We start from the raw sequence: 22,026 nt of genomic DNA on the forward strand, positions 1-22,026 counted from the left end.
TATATTTTTCTTCTTTAAAAAAAAATACTTCTTTTCCTAAAGTTACTAATTTTCTTAAATTGCATTATTTTCAGTAGATCCATCCTTAAATGTTTAATAGCGTTTCATGGGAATTGAGATTAAGACTTTTCGGGCAGTTTCACCTGAGAGAAGTCTCTCACATAAAGAGATGACGTTCTTGGGGTCAAAAGGCCTGTTTTCAGGGTCCTAACATATGTCAGTATGACCTTAACTCAAATTAAGCATGAATCAAATGGGAAACCCAAGCCTTGTAATTGAAAGCTTATTGCTTTCACTCCATGCCTAGAGTGCTTAGCAGTTACCGCCATCTCCAGTTCAGAACTTTATGGGCAGACTGCGGTGCAATATCCAGTGATTCTGAAGCAGTAGGAACTTTCCAGTTCTGACTGATTATTAAAGTAACTTCCCAGAGGTACAGTGTAGATGAGAAACTGAAATTGAGGTCTTGAATACCTAGGTATCAGCCAGTTCTTACCAAGGAACTGCACTATTCCTTTGAAATCGCTCATGAGTCTACTAGATCTACTCCATCTAGTATCTTGTAGGATCTACTAATTATCTGGAAACCCCCTCAAATCCCATGTTAATCATAGCAAATATCTATAAACAGAAAGCCACTAGAAAACTTTCATTCCCCTGTCTTTTAAGACCCCTGTTGAAAGTGAGGTTAATTTTAGGTGTTGAAGTACTTTCTGTAAATTTTTCAAAATACTTTCTCTAACATCTCTTAATTGCATATTTCCTATTTTCCTAGATTTCTAAAATAATTTCATCTGCTATACTTAGTGTATAAAAACTGGACAGTTCCTGCTCTTTATATTCAGAATTGTTTTAATTGTTATACACAGTCTTTCTCAGAGGCTGAAGAAATGATACAGAACTTAAATATTATTTTCTGCAAAAATTTCTTAAAAGAATTTGAGCAAACTAATATTCTAAATTCTTAAAACTTGCTAATTCTTGGAGAAGAGCTTTATGCAAAGGAGACTATGGGCCTTTCTGGCAATTTAATAAATTTTGAAATATATGAGTAATGTTGGACATAAAATATTAAGAGAAACTTGTAAGACTTAAGTTTAAAAGCACTTTAAGAACACAGAGAAACTTGGTAACAACTCTGTGAAGGCAAAGATAATATTTACATTATAAAATTAGTTAAAGTGGGAATGAAATCACATGTGTTTATTGGAATATTATGCATCTATTCCAAAGTATAATCTGAATTATGTATTATCATGTAACAGTGGGCTTGTACTATATATTTGTGGGATTTTGGGTTTACATACCTCTTCAGTAGTACTACTAAAATAGAATTTCTTAAATATTTTTCATCTGAATTAAATACCTAGATTTTTAAAGAAAATAGTACTGTAATGAACTGGAGAGGCGAAGGAAATGAATCTTCTTTAGTTTAATTAATCACTATGAAAACAATCAGGAATATGCTCAGACAAAAAAGCAATGATTTATTGTACACATGGATTTTATAGATGACATTGCCAAAACCATTTTCTGTTGGTATTGTCTTTGTTTTCTTGAGTAAGAGAAAAGATTGAAAGAGAGTAAAGGGAAGAATCCGTGACAGCCTAGGCAAATTACTACTTTGGACTTCAATTTTCTGATTTATAGTGAAACTAGATAATCTCTAAAGTATTTTTGGGGTCTAAATGTTATCATTTAGGAGATAGTTATAGGTGAGAGGTAATTTAAGAGAATTCAAATACAGAATAAGGAAAATAGAGATAAAACACGGAAGAAGACTAGAGAGAAAAGATACTTACTGAATGTCTGTGATTACAAATGAAATTTATGTACCTGTAGTATACCTAACATTTTTACTGAGTTATTCCTACAGTCTTTTCTCAATTACAAATGTACTTTTCTCCACAGTGATAGCTTGATTAAACTAAGCTCTTATACATTAAATAGATTGCCGGGAGAAATATCCGTAACCTCAGATATGCAGATGGCACCACCCTTATGGCAGAAAGTGAAGAGGAACTAAAAAGCCTCTTGATGAAAGTGAAAGAGGAGAGTGAAAAAGTTGGCTTAAAGCTCAACATTCAGAAAACGAAGATCATGGCATCTGGTCCCATCACTCCATGGGAAATAGATGGGAAAACAGTGGAAACAGTGTCAGACTTTATTTTTTTAGGCTCCAAAATCACTGCAGATGGTGATTGCAGCCATGAAATTAAAAGACGCTTACTCCTTGGAAGAAAAGTTATGATCAACCTAGATAGCATATTCAAAAGCAGAGACATTACTTTGCTGACTAAGGTCCGTCTAGTCAAGGCTATGGTTTTTCCTGTGGTCATGTATGGATGTGAGAGTTGGACTGTGAAGAAGGCTGAGTGCCGAAGAATTGATGCTTTTGAACTGTGGTGTTGGAGAAGACTGTTGAGAGTCCCTTGGACTGCAAGGAGATCCAACCAGTCCATTCTAAAGGAGATCAACCCCAGGATTTCTTTGGAAGGAATGATGCTAACGCTGAAACTCCAGTACTTTGGCTACCTCATGTGAAGAGTTGACTCATTGGAGAAGACTTTGATGCTGGGAGGGATTGGGGGCAGGAGGAGAAGGGGACGACCGAGGATGAGATGGCTGGATGGCATCACTGACTTGATGGACGTGAGTCTGAGTGAACTCCGGGAGTTGGTGATGGACAGGGAGGCCTGACGTGCTGGGATTCATGGGGTTGGAAAGAGTCAGACATGACTGAGCGACTGAACTGAACTGAACTGAATATAGCTACAGTATGTATGTGTAGTATATAACTTACTGACAAAAAGTATACCAAGTTAGTTACATAAAGCAGGATTTTCCCTTCAGCTGTCTGAATTTTTAACCATGACTTGACCTTACTGCTGTTTATCTTTTGTCTGCCATGGCACGTAATCTGACTTCTGTGATATAGTCTCCTTGTTTTTGTGGATAACTAGTTCTGGTTGGTACCTTTATCTAAGAGACCTACTTTTCCACTTATACATCCTTTTGCTTTGGGCTATTCATTGTTCATTATTTGCTTTAAGAATAAGTCAGTCACAAGTGAAATTTAACTTACTTTTCTGTTATTCTTGCTTGTTCTGTATGTCTCAAATTGTGGTTTAGAACTGTGTTATTCAACTGATATTTGGGACACAAACCTTAGTAGGGAGTGTCTACTCGAGTCTGCCAAATGACTTTAGCTTGGAGAATGTCATCTCGTAACTCTTAATAGTAAGCAACAAGTTTTAAAACTCTTTGCTTGCTATACATCAACATGAATCTACCATGGGTATACACGTGTTCCCCATCCTGAACCCCACCAATACAATATTGTAAAGTAATTAGCCTCCAATTAAAATAAATAAAATTATATTAAAAAAAAAACTCTTTGCTTGGTCTCAGATCATTTATTGTTCTTACCTATTCAAACATTTGCTTAGGATACATGCTGATTGTAGAGAATAATAAGATAAGGTCCCTGCTGTCAGGGAACTTACATTCTGGTGAGAAAGTAAAAGGCATAAAGGCAATTAGTACTGGAAGACCTATAATAGAATGATGTACCAAACATGGGAATAGTAGTTACACTCTGGGGTGGGGCTGATGGAGTAATAGTCTAGGATCATGAGGACAATTCAGTGTTAAAGATGTAACAATGTAATATTCACTACATTAACACATTAAATGAGAAGAATCACATGGAAGTCGATATTTGAGAAATTCACCAATTAAGATATTAAATAGGATTAGGAGGGAACTTAATTTGAAGGAGGGTGTTGATCAGAAAATGACAGCGAACATTAGGTATTTATGGCAAAACATTAAAAGCAGTCTCATGAAATTTGAGAACAAAATAAGGATAGCTCTTATCTCCATTATTATTTGTTAATACAGTAAGTAAAAAACAGAAATGAGATGTACAATTGGAAAGGAGATAAATTGTTATTTACTTACATTTTTCAGCTAGAAAATCCAAGAAATGAACTGAATAAACTAAATTTTAAAAGGTGGTTAATCAGAAGTGTAATATACAAAAACTACAGTTTTCCTATTACACACTAGCAGTGACCAAGAAGACAGTGTGATAGAAAACAAACCCATTTCACCAACAAAAACCCAAGGGAAAAAAAGCCAACTTATATATGTAAATACCATTGTGCATAAATTTAAAAAATTTACTAATGTGAATGTATCAAATTAGTTTATTAATAAAATCCCAATAAATCTCAACAAACTTTTTCATATAATCTTAATAAATATCCTAAAACTCATAGAAAAGATCAGCAAGTGTGACTAAGCAGGACAATATACAAAACAAAAACAAAGGAGAAGAACTTGCTCTAATAGAATCAAGATCGCAATAAAGCCATAGTAATATTTAAAGGGTTTTAATGACACAGGAATAGACAGATGGGTTAAAGAAACAGAATAGATGCCAAAAGTATAGCCACACTTACATGCACACTTAGATAGAAATCTAGCATAATCATAGAGATCAGTGGAAAACAATAAGCTCTTTAGTAATTGGTGTTGGGATCATTGATTTTCAATATGCAAAAACTATACATTCTAGAGAACGTGTAAGAGCACCAACAAACAGGATTTCTAAAGAGAAATACACAAAAATTTACTGTATTTACATATCAGTAGTAATCTACTAGCAAATATATTTTTAAAAATTACATTCATATTAACAGCAAAAACTGGAAGGAATTTATGAATGTAGCTAATAAAAGCCCTTCCTAAAGAAAATTAAACTGATTTTATAGTAAAAATTTTTAGTAAAAATTAAAAGTGGATCATATCAATGATTTATGTGCAATTAAGGAAACAGTCAACAAAATGAAAAGACAATCTATGATAGTTATAAAAAGTTATATATTAATAGATTATGATCACTGATAATTATGAGGAATCATAAGTGTATACTGATGTAAACATACATAAATTAAAGATAGATGTAAATCATATTATTGACATAGTTTCAAAGTATGTCTTCACAAAATAATTTCAAAAGGAAAATAGTGACTACCATGGAGAAGACTGGCAGATACCAGTTTAATCAAGTGATAAAAGTGAATATTATCAGTAATGGGATAAAGTGAAATCATGTACCTCCTCTTAGCATGCACTGAGAAGATCAGAGCATCTCTTCTGCATTTCTCCTGTCAAAGATATGTAACCTGAACTTAATTATGAGCAGTATGCAATTTAATCAGACAAACCCAATTGAAGGACATTCTATAAAAAATTGGCCTATAACTGGCCTATAACTTTTTAAAGTACATAGGTCATGAATTTCAAGGAAAGATAGAAACTGTTCCAACTGAAAGAGACTAGGGATTGTAATTCAGAATACTGAATGCAAAGTGTGGTTTTGAGCTAGACCCTTTTCCTATAAATCCATTCGTAATTGGAACAAATTTTAATGGATTCTAAAGATTGGATGATAGTAATTACATGATTGTTAATTTCCCAGTTTTGATAGTTACATGTGTTTGTACAAGATAAATACTAAAATGTGTGTGGATTTTTGGGTATCAGACCATCAGTTTATTCTCAGGTGGTTTAGGAAAAAAACTGTATTGTCCATGCAACTTTTTTGTTAACCTGTTGCCCGTTAGCTCCTTTAGTCTCCTTTGTTCATTTCAGGTGTTTGTTTTTTTTTTCCCCTGTGTTTTTTTGAATTTGTGTGTGTGTGTCTTCAAATTCACTGATCTTTTGTAATAGTTTCTTATCGTCTATTACACAAATAAATTTCTCATTTCAGATATTATATTTTTTAGCCTTAGAAGTTCCATTTGGGTTTTTAAAAATATGGGCCAAAGAACTAAACAGACATTTCTCCAAAGAAGACATACGGATGGCTAACAAACACTTGAAAAGGTGCTCAACATCACTCATTATCAGACAAATGCAAATCAAAACCACAATGTGGTACCACTTCACACCAGTCAGAATGGCTGCGATCCAAAATTCTACAAGCAATACATGCTGGAGAGGGTGTGGAGAAAAGGGAACCCTCTTACCCTGTTGTTGGGAATGCAAACTAGTACAGCCACTATGGAGAACAATGTGTAGATTCCTTAAAAAACTGGAAATAGAACTGCCTTATGACCCAGCAATCCCACTGCTGGGTATACACACCGAGGAAACCAGAATTGAAAGACACACGTGTACCCCAATGTTCATCGCAGCACTGTTTATAATAGCCAGGACATGGAAGCAACCTAGATGTCCATGAGCAGATGAATGGATAAGAAAGCAGTGGTACATATACACAATGGAGTATTACTCAGCCATTGAAAAGAATACATTTGAATCAGTTCTAATGAGGTGGATGAAACTGGAGCCGATTATACAGAGTGAAGTAAGCCAGAAAGAAAAACACCAATACAGTGTACTTACACATATATATGGAATTTAGAAAGGTGGTAACAATAACCTTGTATGCAAGACAGCAAAAGAGACACAGATGTATAGAACAGACTTTTGGACTCTGAGGGAGAGGGAGAGGGTGGGATGATTTGGGAGAATGGCATTGAAACATGTATACTATCATGTAAGAAATGAATCGCCAGTCTAGGTTCGATACAGGATACAGGATGCTTGTGGCTGGTGCACTGGGATGACCCAGAGAGATGCTATGGGGAGGGTGGTGGGAGGGGGGTTCAGGATTGGGAACTCATAAAAACTGTGGCAGATTCATGTCAATGTATGGCAAAACCAATACAGTATTGTAAAGTAAAAAAAAAATAAAAAATAAAGAGCACACACACACACAAAAGTAATGTCTCAAAAGATGAGATAAGGGAAAATTTTGCAAATCAAAATAAAATATAAGACTAGGATATTTTTCTTTTTTAAAGGAAAAAGATGTAGAAGAGAGGGATACATTATAAAGCATTGAACATGCAGTATATAGATAACAGGAATTCCTGAGATAGCCAAAACAAGGGGTTAGAACAAATAATAAAATTTAAAAAAATAAATAAAAGTAGTTAACTTTTCTTTCATATAATGTTTATTTTTTAAAAGTTCTTTAGTATATTCATGGTAGCTCTTTTGAAATACTTGTTTGCTGTGTCCATTGTCTCTTAATTTCTGGGTCTGTTTCTGTTAACTGTTTCCATTTTCTTTCCTGTTCACAAATCACATTTATTTATTTGTTTTGCTTCTTTGCATGTCTAGTAATTTTTTACTTTATGTTGGATATTGTGATTATTACATGGTGGGGTCTAGATCTTGTTCTTTAAGCAGTGATGAAGTTTGTTTTGGCAGGTTTTCAAGTTACTTGCAATCAGCTTGATCCTTTCTTTTCTCTCCTTTTTTTCTTGCCCCACCACATGGCATGCGGGATCTGAGTTCCCTGACCAGGGTTCAGTCCTTTGTCCCTTGTAGTGGAAGTGCAGATTCCTAACCACTGGACTGCCAGAGAATTCCCAGCTTGAGCCTTTCAGTGCTTTTTTGCAAAGCTTTCTAAGGAGCTTCTGGAATAGCTTTTACTCAACTGCTAGTTTAGTTGCCAAGACATGATTCTCTTGAGGACTCTACTGATGCTCTAGGTATTTATTCTGACTGGTCAGAACTTAAATTTCTCTCTGCACTCTTGTGAGCTTTGGGTGTTATCTAGTTTCCAGCTTTTCTGTACTTGTCCTCTGCTCAGCCTCCTGGAGTTTTAGGGTGCATATGTACAACTTAGTATTTAGTCAAAATCTTAAGGGCATATTTTGGGAGCTCTTTGTTTGTATAGCTTCCTTGTCTCTGATTTTCTTTTCTGAAAATTTCAGTTTTTTAATTCCCTTAAATTCCAAACTTTGTCTCCCTGAGTTCAGTGAGACATGGGCTACCCTTCCTTATGTCTTATTCTGGAAAGTACTTACTGTTTCATTAGAGCTTTGCTAGAGATTATAGTCTTGTATTATTTGCTGTTCAAAGTCTGAAATTAGTTATTTTGTATGTTTTGTCCAGTTTCTAATTCTTTATGGCAAAGGGCAAATTTGATGCTGTTTCTACCTATATGATGTTTTAGCTGAGTTTTAATTGTATTATTTTCTCATCTAGTATTATGGGCAATCTCAGTGTACACAGTTGAGCTGATCCAGTATCAGGGATTGACAGTGTGAATGTGATAAAAAAAAAACAGGATTAGTGTTGAGAGTGCTGGCAAGAGAATGGTTGAAGTAAAGCAGCAGTTCTCACAGTATAGTTTGAGGGTCCTTTCAGAGAGTCCCTAGGCTCTGTCTACTTTTAACTAAATGTCTGTGTGAGGCCGATTTCTTTTTATATATATATATAATTTTTTATTGATTTATTTTTGGCTGTGCTGGGTCTTTGGTGCTGCGTGGACTTTTCTCTAGTTGCAGTGAGCGTGGTGTGTGGGCTTCTTACTGTCTTGGTTTCTTTTGTTGCAGAGCATGGGCTCCAGGCACATGGGCTGCAGTGGTCGCAGCACATGCCCTCAGCAGTTGCAATTCCAGGGCTCTAGAGTGCAAGCTCAGTAGTTGTGGCACGTGGGCTTAGTTGCTCTGCAGCATGTGGGATCTTCCCATACCAGGGATTGAACCCATGTCTCCTGCTTTGACAGGTGAATTCTTTACCACTGAGCCACTGGGGAAGCCTCTTATTTCTTCATATACATGAACCAAAATAACACAAACAGTAGATGGAATGCAGAAGCAAAGATGAACATCAGCCCTCCCCTTTTTTTAACATTAAGGTAGATATCAAAGAGATATTTAAAAATAGTAAAACAGTGCCAGTCCTCTCAATAAAAATTTTTTTGGTTTGGTGTTTATAAGCATATAATGGGTTTATATTTTTTTTAATGAGTCAATAAGTAAACAACTGTGAAATTTTCTGTTTCATTTTCTGATATGGTAAATACTGATAAATGTAACCCACAAAATAATTGCTGAAATAAAGCACCATAGAGTGCTGTCTAGGGAAGGAACTGAAGGCATCAGGTACAATAGACTGTGTAAAAAAGGGAGGGATTAAGGAATGAGAAGTTTCCGTTCAGTTCCTATTCTCTATTGGGTAAGTGTCAGTCTTCTCTGCATTCTCGTGTGGAGGGACCTGCACTTAGAGTCTGTAACCGTGGGTTAGTACTCTGTCCCAGCAACTTCTTGGATTCCTGCTTTATGATATTACACACTCAGCCCTTGCATAGGGACATTTCACCTGGCAATATCTTTTTCTAGCTTGACCTCCTTGTCCTAATGAGGAACTAGATCTTTGCTGATGTTCTGGCATTTACGTAAATTTCCTATTCTTTAAAAAAAAAAACAACTTTAATTAAAAATTTTTATTTTCTTCACCTTTATTGACATACAGTTGACAAAATTGTAATTATTTAAAGTGTACGTAGTAGTGGCTTTATGTATGTGTACATGTGAATGAATTCCCACCATCTAATTAAGTAGTACATCCATCACCTCACATTTTTAACTGTGTGTCAGAACATTTAAGTTCCACACTCTTAGCAAATTTCAGTTATTTAATATAGTGGTTACCATGTTTTTCATTATATCTTCAGGCCTTATTCATCTTATAGCTAAAATTTTAACCTTTTTACCAACCTCTCCCCCTTTCCATGCAACTCTCCCATCCCTAGATGCTGGCAAGTGTTTTTCTACTATTTCTATGAATTTGACATTCTTTTAAAAATTATTTTATTTATTTTAATTGGAGGATAATTACTTTATTGTGAAGGTTTTTGCCATACATCGACATGAGTCAGCCACGGGTATACATGTGTCCCCCGATCCCGAGCCCTGCCCGAACCTCCCTCCCCACCTTGTCCCTCCAGATTGTCCCAGAGCACTGGCTTTGGGTGCCCTGTTTCATGCATCGAACTTGGCACTGGTCATCTATTTTACATATGGTAATATACACGTTTCAGTGTTGTTCTTTCAAATCATCCCACCCTCGCCTTCTCCCACAGAGTCCAAAAGTCTGTTCTTTACATCTGTGTCTCTTTTGCTGCCCTGCATGTAGGATCATTGTTACTGTCTTTCTAAATTCCATATATATGTGGATTTGTGTTTCTCTTTCTGACTTATTTCACTCTGTGAGTTTGAGTTTTTTTTTATGTTTCACGTGTAAAGAAGAACATACAGTATTTTTCCATCTCTTTCTAGGTTATTTCACTTAGCATGACCCCTTCAGATTTCATCTATATTTTCACAAATGGCAAGATTTCCTTCTTTCTCATGTCTGAAGAATATTCTGTCTGTGTGCATGCTAAGTCACCTCAGTCTTGTCCAACTCTTTGTGACCACGTGGACCATAGCCCACCAGGCTCCTCTGTCCTTGGAATTCCCCTGGCAAGAATACTGGAGTGGGATGCCATGTCCTCCTCCAGGGGATCTTCCTGACCCATGGATTGAACCTGTGTCTCTTAAGTCTCCTGCATTGGCAGGCAGGCTCTTTATCACTAGTACCCCCTGGGAAGTCCCTCTATCTGTATGTGTCTGTGTGTGTCTGTGTGTGTATTTCATAAGTTTTTAATCCACTTATCAGTTGTAGGACATTTGGGTTGTTTCTATATCTTGGCTATTGTAAGTAATGCTGCAGTGAGTATAGGAGCACCATTATCTCTTTGAGATCTTGTTTTTATTCCTTTGGTTTTTATACCCAGAAATGGGATTGCTGGATCATATGGTAGTTCTGTTTTTAAGTTATTGAGAAACTTTCACAGTAGCACCAATGTATTCTCAACAGCAGTGCACAAGGGGTCATTTTCTCCTCATCCTCACCTACCCTTATCCCTTGTCTTTTAAAAACTGTGATTCCAACAGGTATGAGGTGGTACTTGTTTGTAGTTCTGATTTGCATTTTCTTGATTCTTGTGATATTGAACACCTTTTCATATACCCATTGACCATCTGTATGGTGTTTGGTTTTTTTTTTTTAATGCCTCTTCAGTTCCTCTGGCTATTTTAAAATCATTTTCACTAGTGAGGTGTGTGAGTACTTTGTATACTTTGAACATTAACCCCGTTAAATAAATGATTTGTACATATTTTCTCCCATTCAGTTGTTTACCTTATCATCTTTTACTGTGTCTTTTGCTGTCCAGAAGCTTTTTAGGATGATGTAGTCACACCTGTTTATTTTTGCTTTCATTGCCTTTGCTTTTGGTGTCATTGAATTTCTTTCTTAACCATGTCCTATCTTTTATTCTTTTATAGCTTCTGCTACTTCACAATCATTCATTCCTTTGCTTTTATTAAATCTGCAGAGTTTATCCAAGATGAAAGTGATATCTTGTGTCATCACTTGACTCTTTAATTTCTCTGGGACATTGCCTGCTCAAGTATAGTCCTCGTTTGCCACTGAGAAGAAACAACATTTATTGATTATTAGTCCAAATTTACATTATTGATTTAAATAGATTTATTTTGGGTGGTGGAAGTATATATATTCAAAGAAAATAAGTTACTCATTTCAGAAAAAATGAGACAAAATGAGAATGAAGTGCAACATCTGACTTATATTTTACCACTGTCTGTGAAATATCAGATACATTTATATTAATTAAAACTACAGAATACATGTCAAAATAATCATGTGTCCTTTTGGATCATCTATCAATGAAGATGAATACACAGTTTGTTTATAGAAAAAATGTATTATATGATTTTTAGTCATCTATAAATTGATAGGTATATTTCAATATAATTTTTAAAGTATTCCTTTTCTTATTTCTTACAGTAATCCTAAATCAGAGAGTCAGAGAGTAAATAAAAAAGTCAACAATGATGCTTCACTTCGAATTCATAATCTGTCCATTTTGGTGAGACAGATTAAATTTTATTACCAGGTAAGTAGTTCTTTTTTTAATCTAATATTTTAATAACTGCTTTCATAATCACATTTTTGTGTAGTTTAGTATTAGTCACCTAATATATACTAAAGGCTTATTATATGCCAGGTATTGGTCTATTTGTTGCAGGTAGAGTAGTCATAACACAGTTTGTTTCTTATGGAGTGTGAAAGATATAAACATGTACTTCATAATTATTAAATTTACAAATAATTATTGTTTTATGATTTTTTAAATTTCCTGATAATTTGTATAGTGAAACACTTTAGGTGCAAATCAGTTTTGCACTGTTTTATTATTTTGGAGAAATTATACCATTTATAATTGTTTCTACATGTCTTTCTATCTACTGGTTTAAAATTTTTCACCCTACATTGGTTTTTTCTGGAAACTGCTCTTGAAATTGTACCTTTTATTCTTTTCATAGCAAGGGCCAAAAGTAATCAGCAGCTTACTCCTTTTATGCAATAGTATTATGACCGAAGTTCAGTTCGGTTCAGTTTAGTCGCTCAGTCGTGTCCGACTCTTTGTGACTCCATGAACCACAGAACGCCAGGCCTCCATGTCCATCACCAATGCCCTGAGTCCACAAAACCCATGTCTATGGAGTCACTGATGCCATCCAACCATCTCATCCTCTGTCATTCCCTTCTCCTCCTGCCTTCAGTCTTTCCCAGCATCAGGGTCTTTTGCAATGAGTCAGCTCTTCGCATCTGGTAGCCAAAGTATTGGAGTTTCAGCTTTAGCAACAGTCCTTCCAATGAACACCCAGGACTGATCTCCTTTAGGATTTACTGGTTGGATCTCCTTGCAGTCCAAGAGACTCTCAAGAGTCTTCTCCAACACCACAGTCCAAAAGCATCAATTCCTCGGTGCTCAGCTTTCTTTATAGTCCAACTCTCACATCCATACATGACCACTGGAAAAACCATAGCCTTGACTAGATGGACCATTGTTGACAAAGTAATGTCTCCGCTTTTTAATATGCTGTCTAGGTTGGTCATAACTTCCCTTCCAAGGAGTAAGCGTCTTTTAACTTCATGGCTGCAGTCACCATCTGTAGTGATTTTGGAGCCCAGAAAAATAAAGTCAGCCACTGTTTCCACTGTTTCCCCATCTATTTGCCATGAAGTGATGGGACCAGTTGTTATCATCTTAGTTTTCCAAATGTTGAGCTCTAAGCCAACTTTTTCACTGTCCTCTTTCACTTTCATCAAGAGGCTCTTTAGCTCTCTTCACTTTCTGCCATAAGGGTGGTGTCATCTGCATATCTTAGGTTATTGATATTTCTCCTGGCAATCTTCGTTCCAGCTTGTGCTTCCTCCAGCTCAGCGTTTCTCATGATATACTCTGCATATAAGTTAAATAAGCAGGGTGACAATATACAGCCTTGACGTACTCCTTTTCCTATTTGGAACCAGTCTGTTGTTCCATGTCCAGTTCTAACTGTTTCTTCCTGACCTGCATACAGGTTTCTCAAGAGGCACGTCAAGTGGTCTGGTATTCCCATCTCTTTCAGAATGTTCCACAATTTATTGTGATCCACACAGTCAAAGGCTTTGGCATAGTCAATAAAGCAGAAACAGATGTTTTTCTGGAACTCTCTTGCTTTTTCCATGATCCAGCAGATGTTGGCAATTTGACCTCTGGTTCCTCTGCCTTTTCTAAAACCAGCTTGAACATCTGGAAGTTCACGGTTCATGTATTGCTGAAGCCTAGCTTGGACAATTTTGAGCATTACTTTACTAGCTTGTGAGATGAGTGCAATTGTGCGGTAGTTTGAGCATTCTTTGGCATTGCCTTTCTTTGGAATTGGAATGAAAACTGACCTTTTCCAGTCCTGTGGCCACTGCTGAGTTTTCCACATTTGCTGGCATATTGAGTGCAGCACTTTCACAGCATCATCTTTCAGGATTTGAAATAGCTCCACTGGAATTCCATCACCTCCACTAGCTTTGTTCGTAGTGATGCTTCCTAAGGCCCACTTGACTTCACATTCCAGGATGTCTGGCTCTAGGTGAGTGATCACACCATCGTGACTATCTTGGTCGTGAAGATCTTTTTTGTACCGTTCTTCTGTGTATTCTTGCCACCTCTTCTTAATATCTTCTGCTTCTGTTAGGTCCATACCATTTCTGTCCTTTATCAAGCCCATCTTTGCATGAAATGTTCCCTTGGTATCTCTAATTTTCTTGAAGAGATCTCTAGTCTTTCCCATTCTGTTGTTTTCCTCTATTTCTTTGCATTGATCGCTGATGTAGGCTTTCTTATCTCTTCTTGCTATTCTTTGGAACTCTGCATACAAATGGGTATATCTTTCCTTTTCTCCTTTGCTTTTTGCTTCTCTTCTTTTCACAGCTATTTGTAAGGCCTCCTCAGACAGCCATTCTGCTTTTTTGAATTTCTTTTTCTTGGGGTTGGTCTTGATTCCTGTCTCCTGTACAACGTCATGAACCTTCATCAGTTCATCAGGCATTCTGTCTATTAGATCTAGTCCCTTAAATCTACTTCTCACTTCCACTGTATAATCATAAGGGGTTTGATTTAGGTCATACCTGAATGGTCTAGTGGTTTTCCCCACTTTCTTCAATTTAAGTCTGAATTTGACAATAAGGAGTTCATGATCTGAGCCACAGTCAGCTCCCGATTTTGTTTTTGCTGACTGTATAGAGCTTCTCCATATTTGGCTGCAAAGAATATAGTCAGTCAGTGTGGACCATTTGGTGATATCCATGTGTAGAGTCTTCTCTTGTGTTGTTGGAAGGGGGTCTTTGCTATGACCAGTGCGTTCTCTTGGCAGAACTCTATTAGGCTCTTTCCTACTTCATTCTGTAGTTCAAGACTAAATTTGCCTGTTTCTTGACTTCCTACTTTTGCATTCCAGTCCCCTATAATGAAAAGGTCATCTTTTTTGAGTGTTAGTTCTAGAAGGTCTTGGAGGTCTTCATAAAACCGTTGAACTTCAGCTTCCTCAGCGTTACTGGTTGAGGGATAGACTTGGATCACCGTGATATAGTTTGCCTTGGAAACGAACAGAGATCATTCTGTCGTTTTTGAGATTGCATCCAAGTACTGCATTTCTGACTCTTTTGTTGACTATAATGGCTAATCCATTTCTTCTAAGGGATTCTTGCCCACAGTGGTAGATATAATGGTCATCTGAGTTAAATTCACCCATTCCAGTCCATCTTAGTTCGCTGATTCCTAGAATGTGGACATTCACTCTTGCCATCTCCTGTTTGACCACTTCCAATTTGGCTTATTTCAGCCATTCCCCTGCTACTGTTTTTAAGCTCTTCTTATCTTGTATTTTAGTTCTTTTTAAACCCATTAATTAAATATTGAGCATACTGTTAAATAAATCAATTTGATAAAGTCACATAGTTTCCTTTTTTTCCGCTACATGTTTTCTGTTGTATCTCAGATCTGCCCTGATATTACTTTCTTCCTGAAGTACATCCTTTAGTTGTTTGTGTGGAAAAGGCTTGTTGATAGTAATGTTTATCAGTGTTTGTCTAAAAATGCATTTCTTTCATCCTTGTTCTTAAAAGATAGTTTTGTTGGGTATGTAGTTATAGGTTAATAATTACTTTTCTCTCAGTGTTTTGCAGGCTTTTATTTCTCTCTCTAAAAGAACAAAAAGGATTCTAGAACTACATACTCAAGAAAATCATAAAAAATAAGAAAAAAATAAGAACAAGGAAACTAAAAATTACAATTAATTTGACATTTATTTAAGTCCATTTAGCTGTTATGTACTTGGCTATAGCATATTTTATCTTGAGATAACTTGCTTTTAACTTGAAAATTCACTTATTAAATACTCCCAAACTCAGTATCATCTGTTGGAGTAAGTGATTGTAGCAGTTTTTGACACTTATTTTTAATATTCTTAACAATATTTACATAATATTTTATCTGTATTCTTTATTGTGTTCAGCATATGCTAAATATGTACTTTTCTTAAAATGTGTACATATTTTTGGTGTTAGTTTTTTTAAGAACTAGTGAATATAATACTGAGAAAATTAGTATATATCTGTAACAAATTATAAATAAAAGATCAATTCTAACTAGCCTCTGGTATCATGCTGTTCTCTGACTATAGGAAAACACTTATAGTGAAAATCACACAGTTTTTTAAAAGCAATACAAATTAGGTTTTCATGGTTATTTGCTTCTTTGTCATAGTATTAAAGTAAAGAATGATTCAGAAAGAAATAACAAAATTATTCCTCAGCAGCTAGTATGTCTGAATGTGTAGTGAAAGCCCAATAGTTAAGCACTTACTAGTATTTAATATTGCAAAGATTCGGTATTACCACATTACAGTGATCAATCTGTAGTCTCTTTCTTCCCAGACCCTTTAATGGTCATTGTTGGTGGTTGTAATGATAGACGTGGTGTGTTCTTTCATTTGCTCAAAGAACAGAAGATGCATCTTGGGTATATAAATAAAATGAGTAATTCGGAAGCATTCAGTTCTTTCTGAATCATTCTCTACCATCAAAATTTGTATATATTCTTGTCACAAAAAGTTTGACAGAAATCAAAGGGAGTGAAACATCTGTTTTTGATAGGAGATAAATAATGATTCAGTGAGGAAGAATCATCCACTTTTATGAAAATGATCGTAAGATAGGATTTTTAATGAACTAACTAGCTTTCTTAATTTTACTATCAGTTGATTTTTTTAGTTCTCTTAGAAGTAGTAAAAAACAAAACAACAAAAAGTACACATACTTGAATTTTTATTGAAGACGCTTGTTTAATTATCTAATACCTAAAATTCAGTTCAACTTGGACATTTTTGTTTTATGGATATCTAATATTATAATTATAGTTATTTAAGTCATTAACTTATTGTTAAAAAAGTTTTAATACTTTAGTTACCTTTTTTTCACATTTTGTAAGCTTTTTAATTGCAGTATACCAGTGTAGGTATCAGAGAAGGCAATGGCCACCCACTCTAGTACCCTTGCCTGGAAAATCCCATGGACAGAGGAGCCTGGTAGGCTGCAGTCCATCGGGTCGCGAAGAGTCGGACGCGACTGAGCGACTTCACTTTCACTTTCCACTTTCATGCCTCGGAGAAGGAAATGGCAACCCACTCCCGTGTTCTTGCCTGGAGAATCCCAGGGACGGGGGAGCCTGGAGGGCTGCCCTCTATGGGGTCACACAGAGTCGGACACGACTGAAACGACTTAGTAGCAGCAGCATTGTAGGTATAGCATGCCCAAGAGATGTGCAAATAGTAAGTTATAGCTTGTTGAATAATAACCCTGTCAGCTGTACTCATACGGCAACCTTTGTGTATCTTTTTATAGGAGACGTTGCAGCAGTTGATCATGATGTCATTGCCAAATGTCTTAATCATTGGCAAAAATCCCTTTTCTGGTAAGTATTAAAATTAGCATAATTTGATAATAAATATAATACCATCTTTGTGTAATGTTGTAATGCTGACTAAGATCTTGCTTATTTCCACTAACACACTCCGTTTTTCATCAGTCTGTAGGGAGAATTGGAGGTGATAATCCATTCTGTATAGAGAAAATGAACAGAATATTTGTAAGTTGTAGTGAAATCAGACAAGCATTACTAAGTCCAGTGTTTTTCTGACCCTACCAAATTGATACTTTTCTGTGATGATTTTTAGTGCCTTAAGGATAAGTATGGAAGATAAGTACAGTAGTTAAAAGCTTAGAAAAATATAAGCTTTGAAAAGAAGTGATTTTGAAGTGACTTCTAGGATTCTGTTCACTCTGTTCGGGTGTTTGCTTTGGGCTTCCCAGGTGGCGCTGGTGGTAAAGAACATGTCTGTCAATGCTGGAGATGTAAGAGATGCGTGTTTGATCACTGGGTGGGAAAGATGCCCTGGAGAAGGAAAGGTAGCCCACTCTAATATTCTTGCCTGGAGAATCCCATGGACAGAGGAGCCTGGCAGGCTATAGTCCATGGGGCCACAAAGAGCTGGACATGACTGAGCATGCACACACATTTTCTAGTTTATATTAAACTACTTTTGAGTGGAAAAAAATGAGAAATAGTTTCTTAGATCATTTAAATTATTTTCTTCAAAGTTTCTGCCCTTTGCCAGATTTTAATTGTGACATGTTCAGGGTTTTAATTTTTGAACAATTGGGAAAATTAACAGCTACCTAACAGTTTCAACAAAGGACTTAATTCTTACAGGCTTCCTGTAACCCAAATCAAGTATATCTTCTCCAATTCCCACCTTCAGTCAAAACAAAGATAAAACCAAAATAAAAACTAAATCCAAGCAACTGGTTTTGTTGAGGAAACTACCAATTACATGGAGGTGAATTAGGAGGTTAGGTGCTCTTTTGAGACATTCTGGAATGTTTAAATATACAAATAAAAATGAAAAAGTGTTGTATGTATTATGGAATTGTTTTCAGTTCCACATATATTTAGGATTTACTTAAACCAAGTTAAAGGGACCAGGAATATAAAGAAAATGGTTTATGTTCTGGAGGATCTTATGTTTTGGTGGGTGATAAACAGATTACTGGATCATGTAGTAATTAATGCAAAATAGATGTAAAAATGTTAAGACTTATAAAATATGGAACTATTGATTATTCTTAAAGTTGGCAAATTAGTGAGGGTTGGAGACCACTGGTATTTGGGTCAAGGAAGACTACACAGAGATGTAAGAGCTGTGCATACTATTGTGATTAGATTACTAAGTAGTTCATTAGAGGAAAGAGGGGTAGCGAAAAAAGACAGGCAGAGGGAGTAACAGAAGTTATGGCAGTGGCATGTGTAGGTATGTATATTTGGGGAGGGTGTTAGTATAGCTAAGAAGGTTTCATGGAGAGTAGGAGGAATTATTTGAAAAGAAAGTTTGGACTTATTGTTAGACAGATTGGCTTGATGGTGAAATTCTGGAGTAACCAGTGTTTTAAGAAAATTTGGATTGAATACTGTTGGACAGTGAATATACTTTCCAGCTCTGTTACAGACCATTACTTTTATCCTGCTTGTTATATACCTTTATTTTACCAGCCTTACTGTAACTGACATTTAAGGTTTTGATTCTTATGACTCTACATAGTGGAAAAGCCATTTAAATTTTATAGGTAGATGAATCATATAAGATAAATGTTTTAGAAAAAAAACACCAATAGGCCTAAAAGAAGCCAGACTTATTCGGGACCATTTTGACTGACTCTGGCATGTCTCTATAGCAGCAGTTCTTAATTTGGTATCCTGTTATAATATAATGATTTATGGAGAAGTAGTGGATTTATAGTTAGCATCTGTTATCACATGGAGCTTTGAAAGCTATTTTATCTGTACTGCAGCCTTTCAAAATTGAGATACTTGCACATTTCTTCTGCTGTTACCACTGTAGTTAGAAACTTAATTCCATGGTCAAGTTGTGAATACCATCTCTAGAGTTAATTCTACCACTATCACAAAGTTGAACTAAAGTAAAATGTTGTACCTAGTAATTATTTTTATTTCAGAACAAGGCACAGAAGAAGTTAAAAAGTTGCTTTTGCTTTTACTGGGTTGTGCAGTTCAGGTAAGTTAAAATACTTCATATTTTATTTTAATAAGTTTTTGTAATTTTTTGAGGCTCTAGTTTCTGAAAGACTTAAAGGATGGGCCTTTGCTGTTCAGAGTCCGTATTAGAAATTTTAACATAGCTGTATAACCTAAGGAGATTCTGAAGAAAAACACTTTGTGTTATTTTATTTCAAATTTTATTTATGTTATCAGATAATCATATCTGATAGCATAAATTATGTTTGTTAATTTAATTCTTTTAATTTAATTAAAATTAATTATCTTTTTTTAAAATACAGAGGCTTTTAAAGACCCCAGGCTTTACAAGTTCCCTAAAGGTACCCTGAAAACCTCTCCCAAAACATCCTTATGACTTATGCGTGTATGTGTATGTGTTATTGAAGGGAAGAGGAGTGATGATAAAAAGGCAGAAATTATGAAGTCTCAATCATCTGCTGGCTTAGAAGTTAGTTACTGTAATAGAATTAGAAATCTTTCAGTGCCCATAACACTTTAAGAACTGAATATAAGGATAAAAGAGCTTAATTTTAAGTGGAAAAAGTTTGCTAATGCTTATTTAGTCTTCATGCCTATCTTTATAATTGGAAGTAAAACTATTTGTAGTTCTGTTTTTAACACCAGACTTTTTATGCTCTAGAGCTGGACTGTCAGTGGAATAGCCACTAGTCACAAGTTGCTGTTAAAGCTTAAATTCAGTTTAGTTCAGTCGCTCAGTCGTGTCCGACTCTTTGCAACCCCATGAATCGCAGCACGCCAGGCCTCCCTGTCCATCACCAACTCCCGGAGTTCACTCAGACTCACGTCCATCGAGTCAGTGATGCCATCCAGCCACCTCATCCTCTGTCATCCCCTTCTCCTCCTGCCCCCAATCCCTCCCAACATCAGAGTCTTTTCCAATGAGTCAACTCTTTGCATGAGGTGGCCAAAGTATTGGAGTTTCAGCTTTAGTAACAGTCTTTCCAAAGAAATCCCAGGGCTGATCTCCTTCAGAATGGACTGGTTGGATCTCCTTGCCGTCCAAGGGACTCTCAAGAGTCTTCTCCAACACCACAGTTCAAAAGCATCAATTCTTCGGCTCTCAGCCTTCTTCACAGTCCAACTTTCACATCAATACATGACTACTAGAAAAACCATAGCTTTGACTGGACGGACCTTAGTCAGCAAAGTAATGTCTCTGCTTTTGAATATGCTATCTAGGTTGGTCATAACTTTTCTTCCAAGGAGTAAGTGTCTTTTAATTTCATGGCTGCAGTCACCACCTGCAGTGATTTTGGAGCCCCCAAAAACAAAGTCTGACACTGTTTCGACTGTTTCCCCATCTACTTCCCATGAAGTGTTGGGACCAGATGCCATGATCTTAGTTTTCTGAAGGCTGAATTTAAGCCAACTTTTTCACTCTCCTCTTTCACTTTCATCAAGAGGCTTTTTAGTTCCTCTTCGCTTTCTGCCATAAGGGTGGTGTCATCTGCATATCTGAGGTTATTGATAATTACAATTAAATAAAATTGCAGTCTCAATTGCTCATTTGCACTAGTTACATTTTAATACTCAGCCATAGGTAGCTCTTGAGTACTGTGTAGGACAACACTGATATTCTGATTTTTCAATTTCAAAATTAGTGTCTTCTCATTCTCTTTTCCATCGTGGTACTCTCTCTTTTCTAGCCTTCAAGAACCTATCAACTTCATCCTGTATTCTTTAAGAAAGTCTAGCCTTCTTAAAACTTCTAAAGTTTGAATAGAGGTGAGATTTAGTACAAATTGTAGGTATTTTAAGAGTAAGGGAAGAATTCTCATTGATTTATGTTGAGATTGTGTCAAAGGGTGAGCTTTTAAAAATAGTATAAACATAAAAAGTGGCTCTAGGACTTAGAAAAGGGAACTGTAGTATATGTTTAATTTAAATCAGCCAGAGGTATGGCAGTTGAATTATGACTCTTCATTGAGTCATAGTTATTACAACCCTGCCATTTAATGTACGCTCATTGGCTCAAACTGTTTATTGGGCAATACTTTGGAAGCATACAATTTAAAAATTGGGGTTACCATACCTAAAAAGTTATTTTATAGATGCTACAAAGGTACTATCTGAAAGTCGTTCTTAATTATTCTAACTATGCCTGTCAGATATTAGTAGGCCAAAAATCTTGTTTTTAAACCTGGTAATTTTTATCACATGTTCCCCAAAGCTCTGACTTCCTTGTTACAACTGAAAACTTTACATTTCTTGTAATTTAATGTTAAATATTTTTGTATTATCCTAGTAATTTTGTTTTTATAGGATGAGGAACTTTCTGCACTGATAGAAATGTGCTTAATTAAGTTAAATTGTGTGGCAGTAGAAATAGAATATTATAATGTAATATGTAGAGTATAAATCAGGACCTTACTAAGTTTCTTATTGACGGAAGACCCAATTTTTCTTTTTTGAGTTTAGTGCCTTCACTAGGAGTTCAGTAATTGGCCCAAAAGATGCAACTAAGCTAGACAAGGCTGTGCTGTCTATTTTGTATGCACTTCTCATTTGGTAGCTGTAAAAATACGGTTACACAAACAGTTGGATTGCAGTATAAGAGATGTAGGGGGGAGATAGAGTAAAACAATAAGATGCATGTTAAGCTCTTATTC

At 35.8% G+C, this 22,026-nt stretch overlaps 1 protein-coding gene across 1 annotated transcript in view; it reads left to right on the top strand.

Annotated features, from left to right (window-relative positions):
• The window catches only part of CCDC88A (coiled-coil domain containing 88A), a 116,920-nt gene that overhangs the window by 19,767 nt on the left and 75,127 nt on the right, over positions 1–22,026 (top strand). The window contains exons 3-5 of the mRNA XM_068966069.1: positions 11,728–11,836; positions 17,167–17,236; positions 19,336–19,394. Coding sequence (XP_068822170.1) covers positions 11,728–11,836; positions 17,167–17,236; positions 19,336–19,394 — 238 coding nt within the window. The remainder of the gene's footprint in view (positions 1–11,727; positions 11,837–17,166; positions 17,237–19,335; positions 19,395–22,026) is intronic.

This window comes from Capricornis sumatraensis, chromosome 1 (assembly GCF_032405125.1).
Source record: "Capricornis sumatraensis isolate serow.1 chromosome 1, serow.2, whole genome shotgun sequence".
Classification (NCBI taxonomy): Eukaryota; Metazoa; Chordata; class Mammalia; order Artiodactyla; family Bovidae; genus Capricornis; species Capricornis sumatraensis.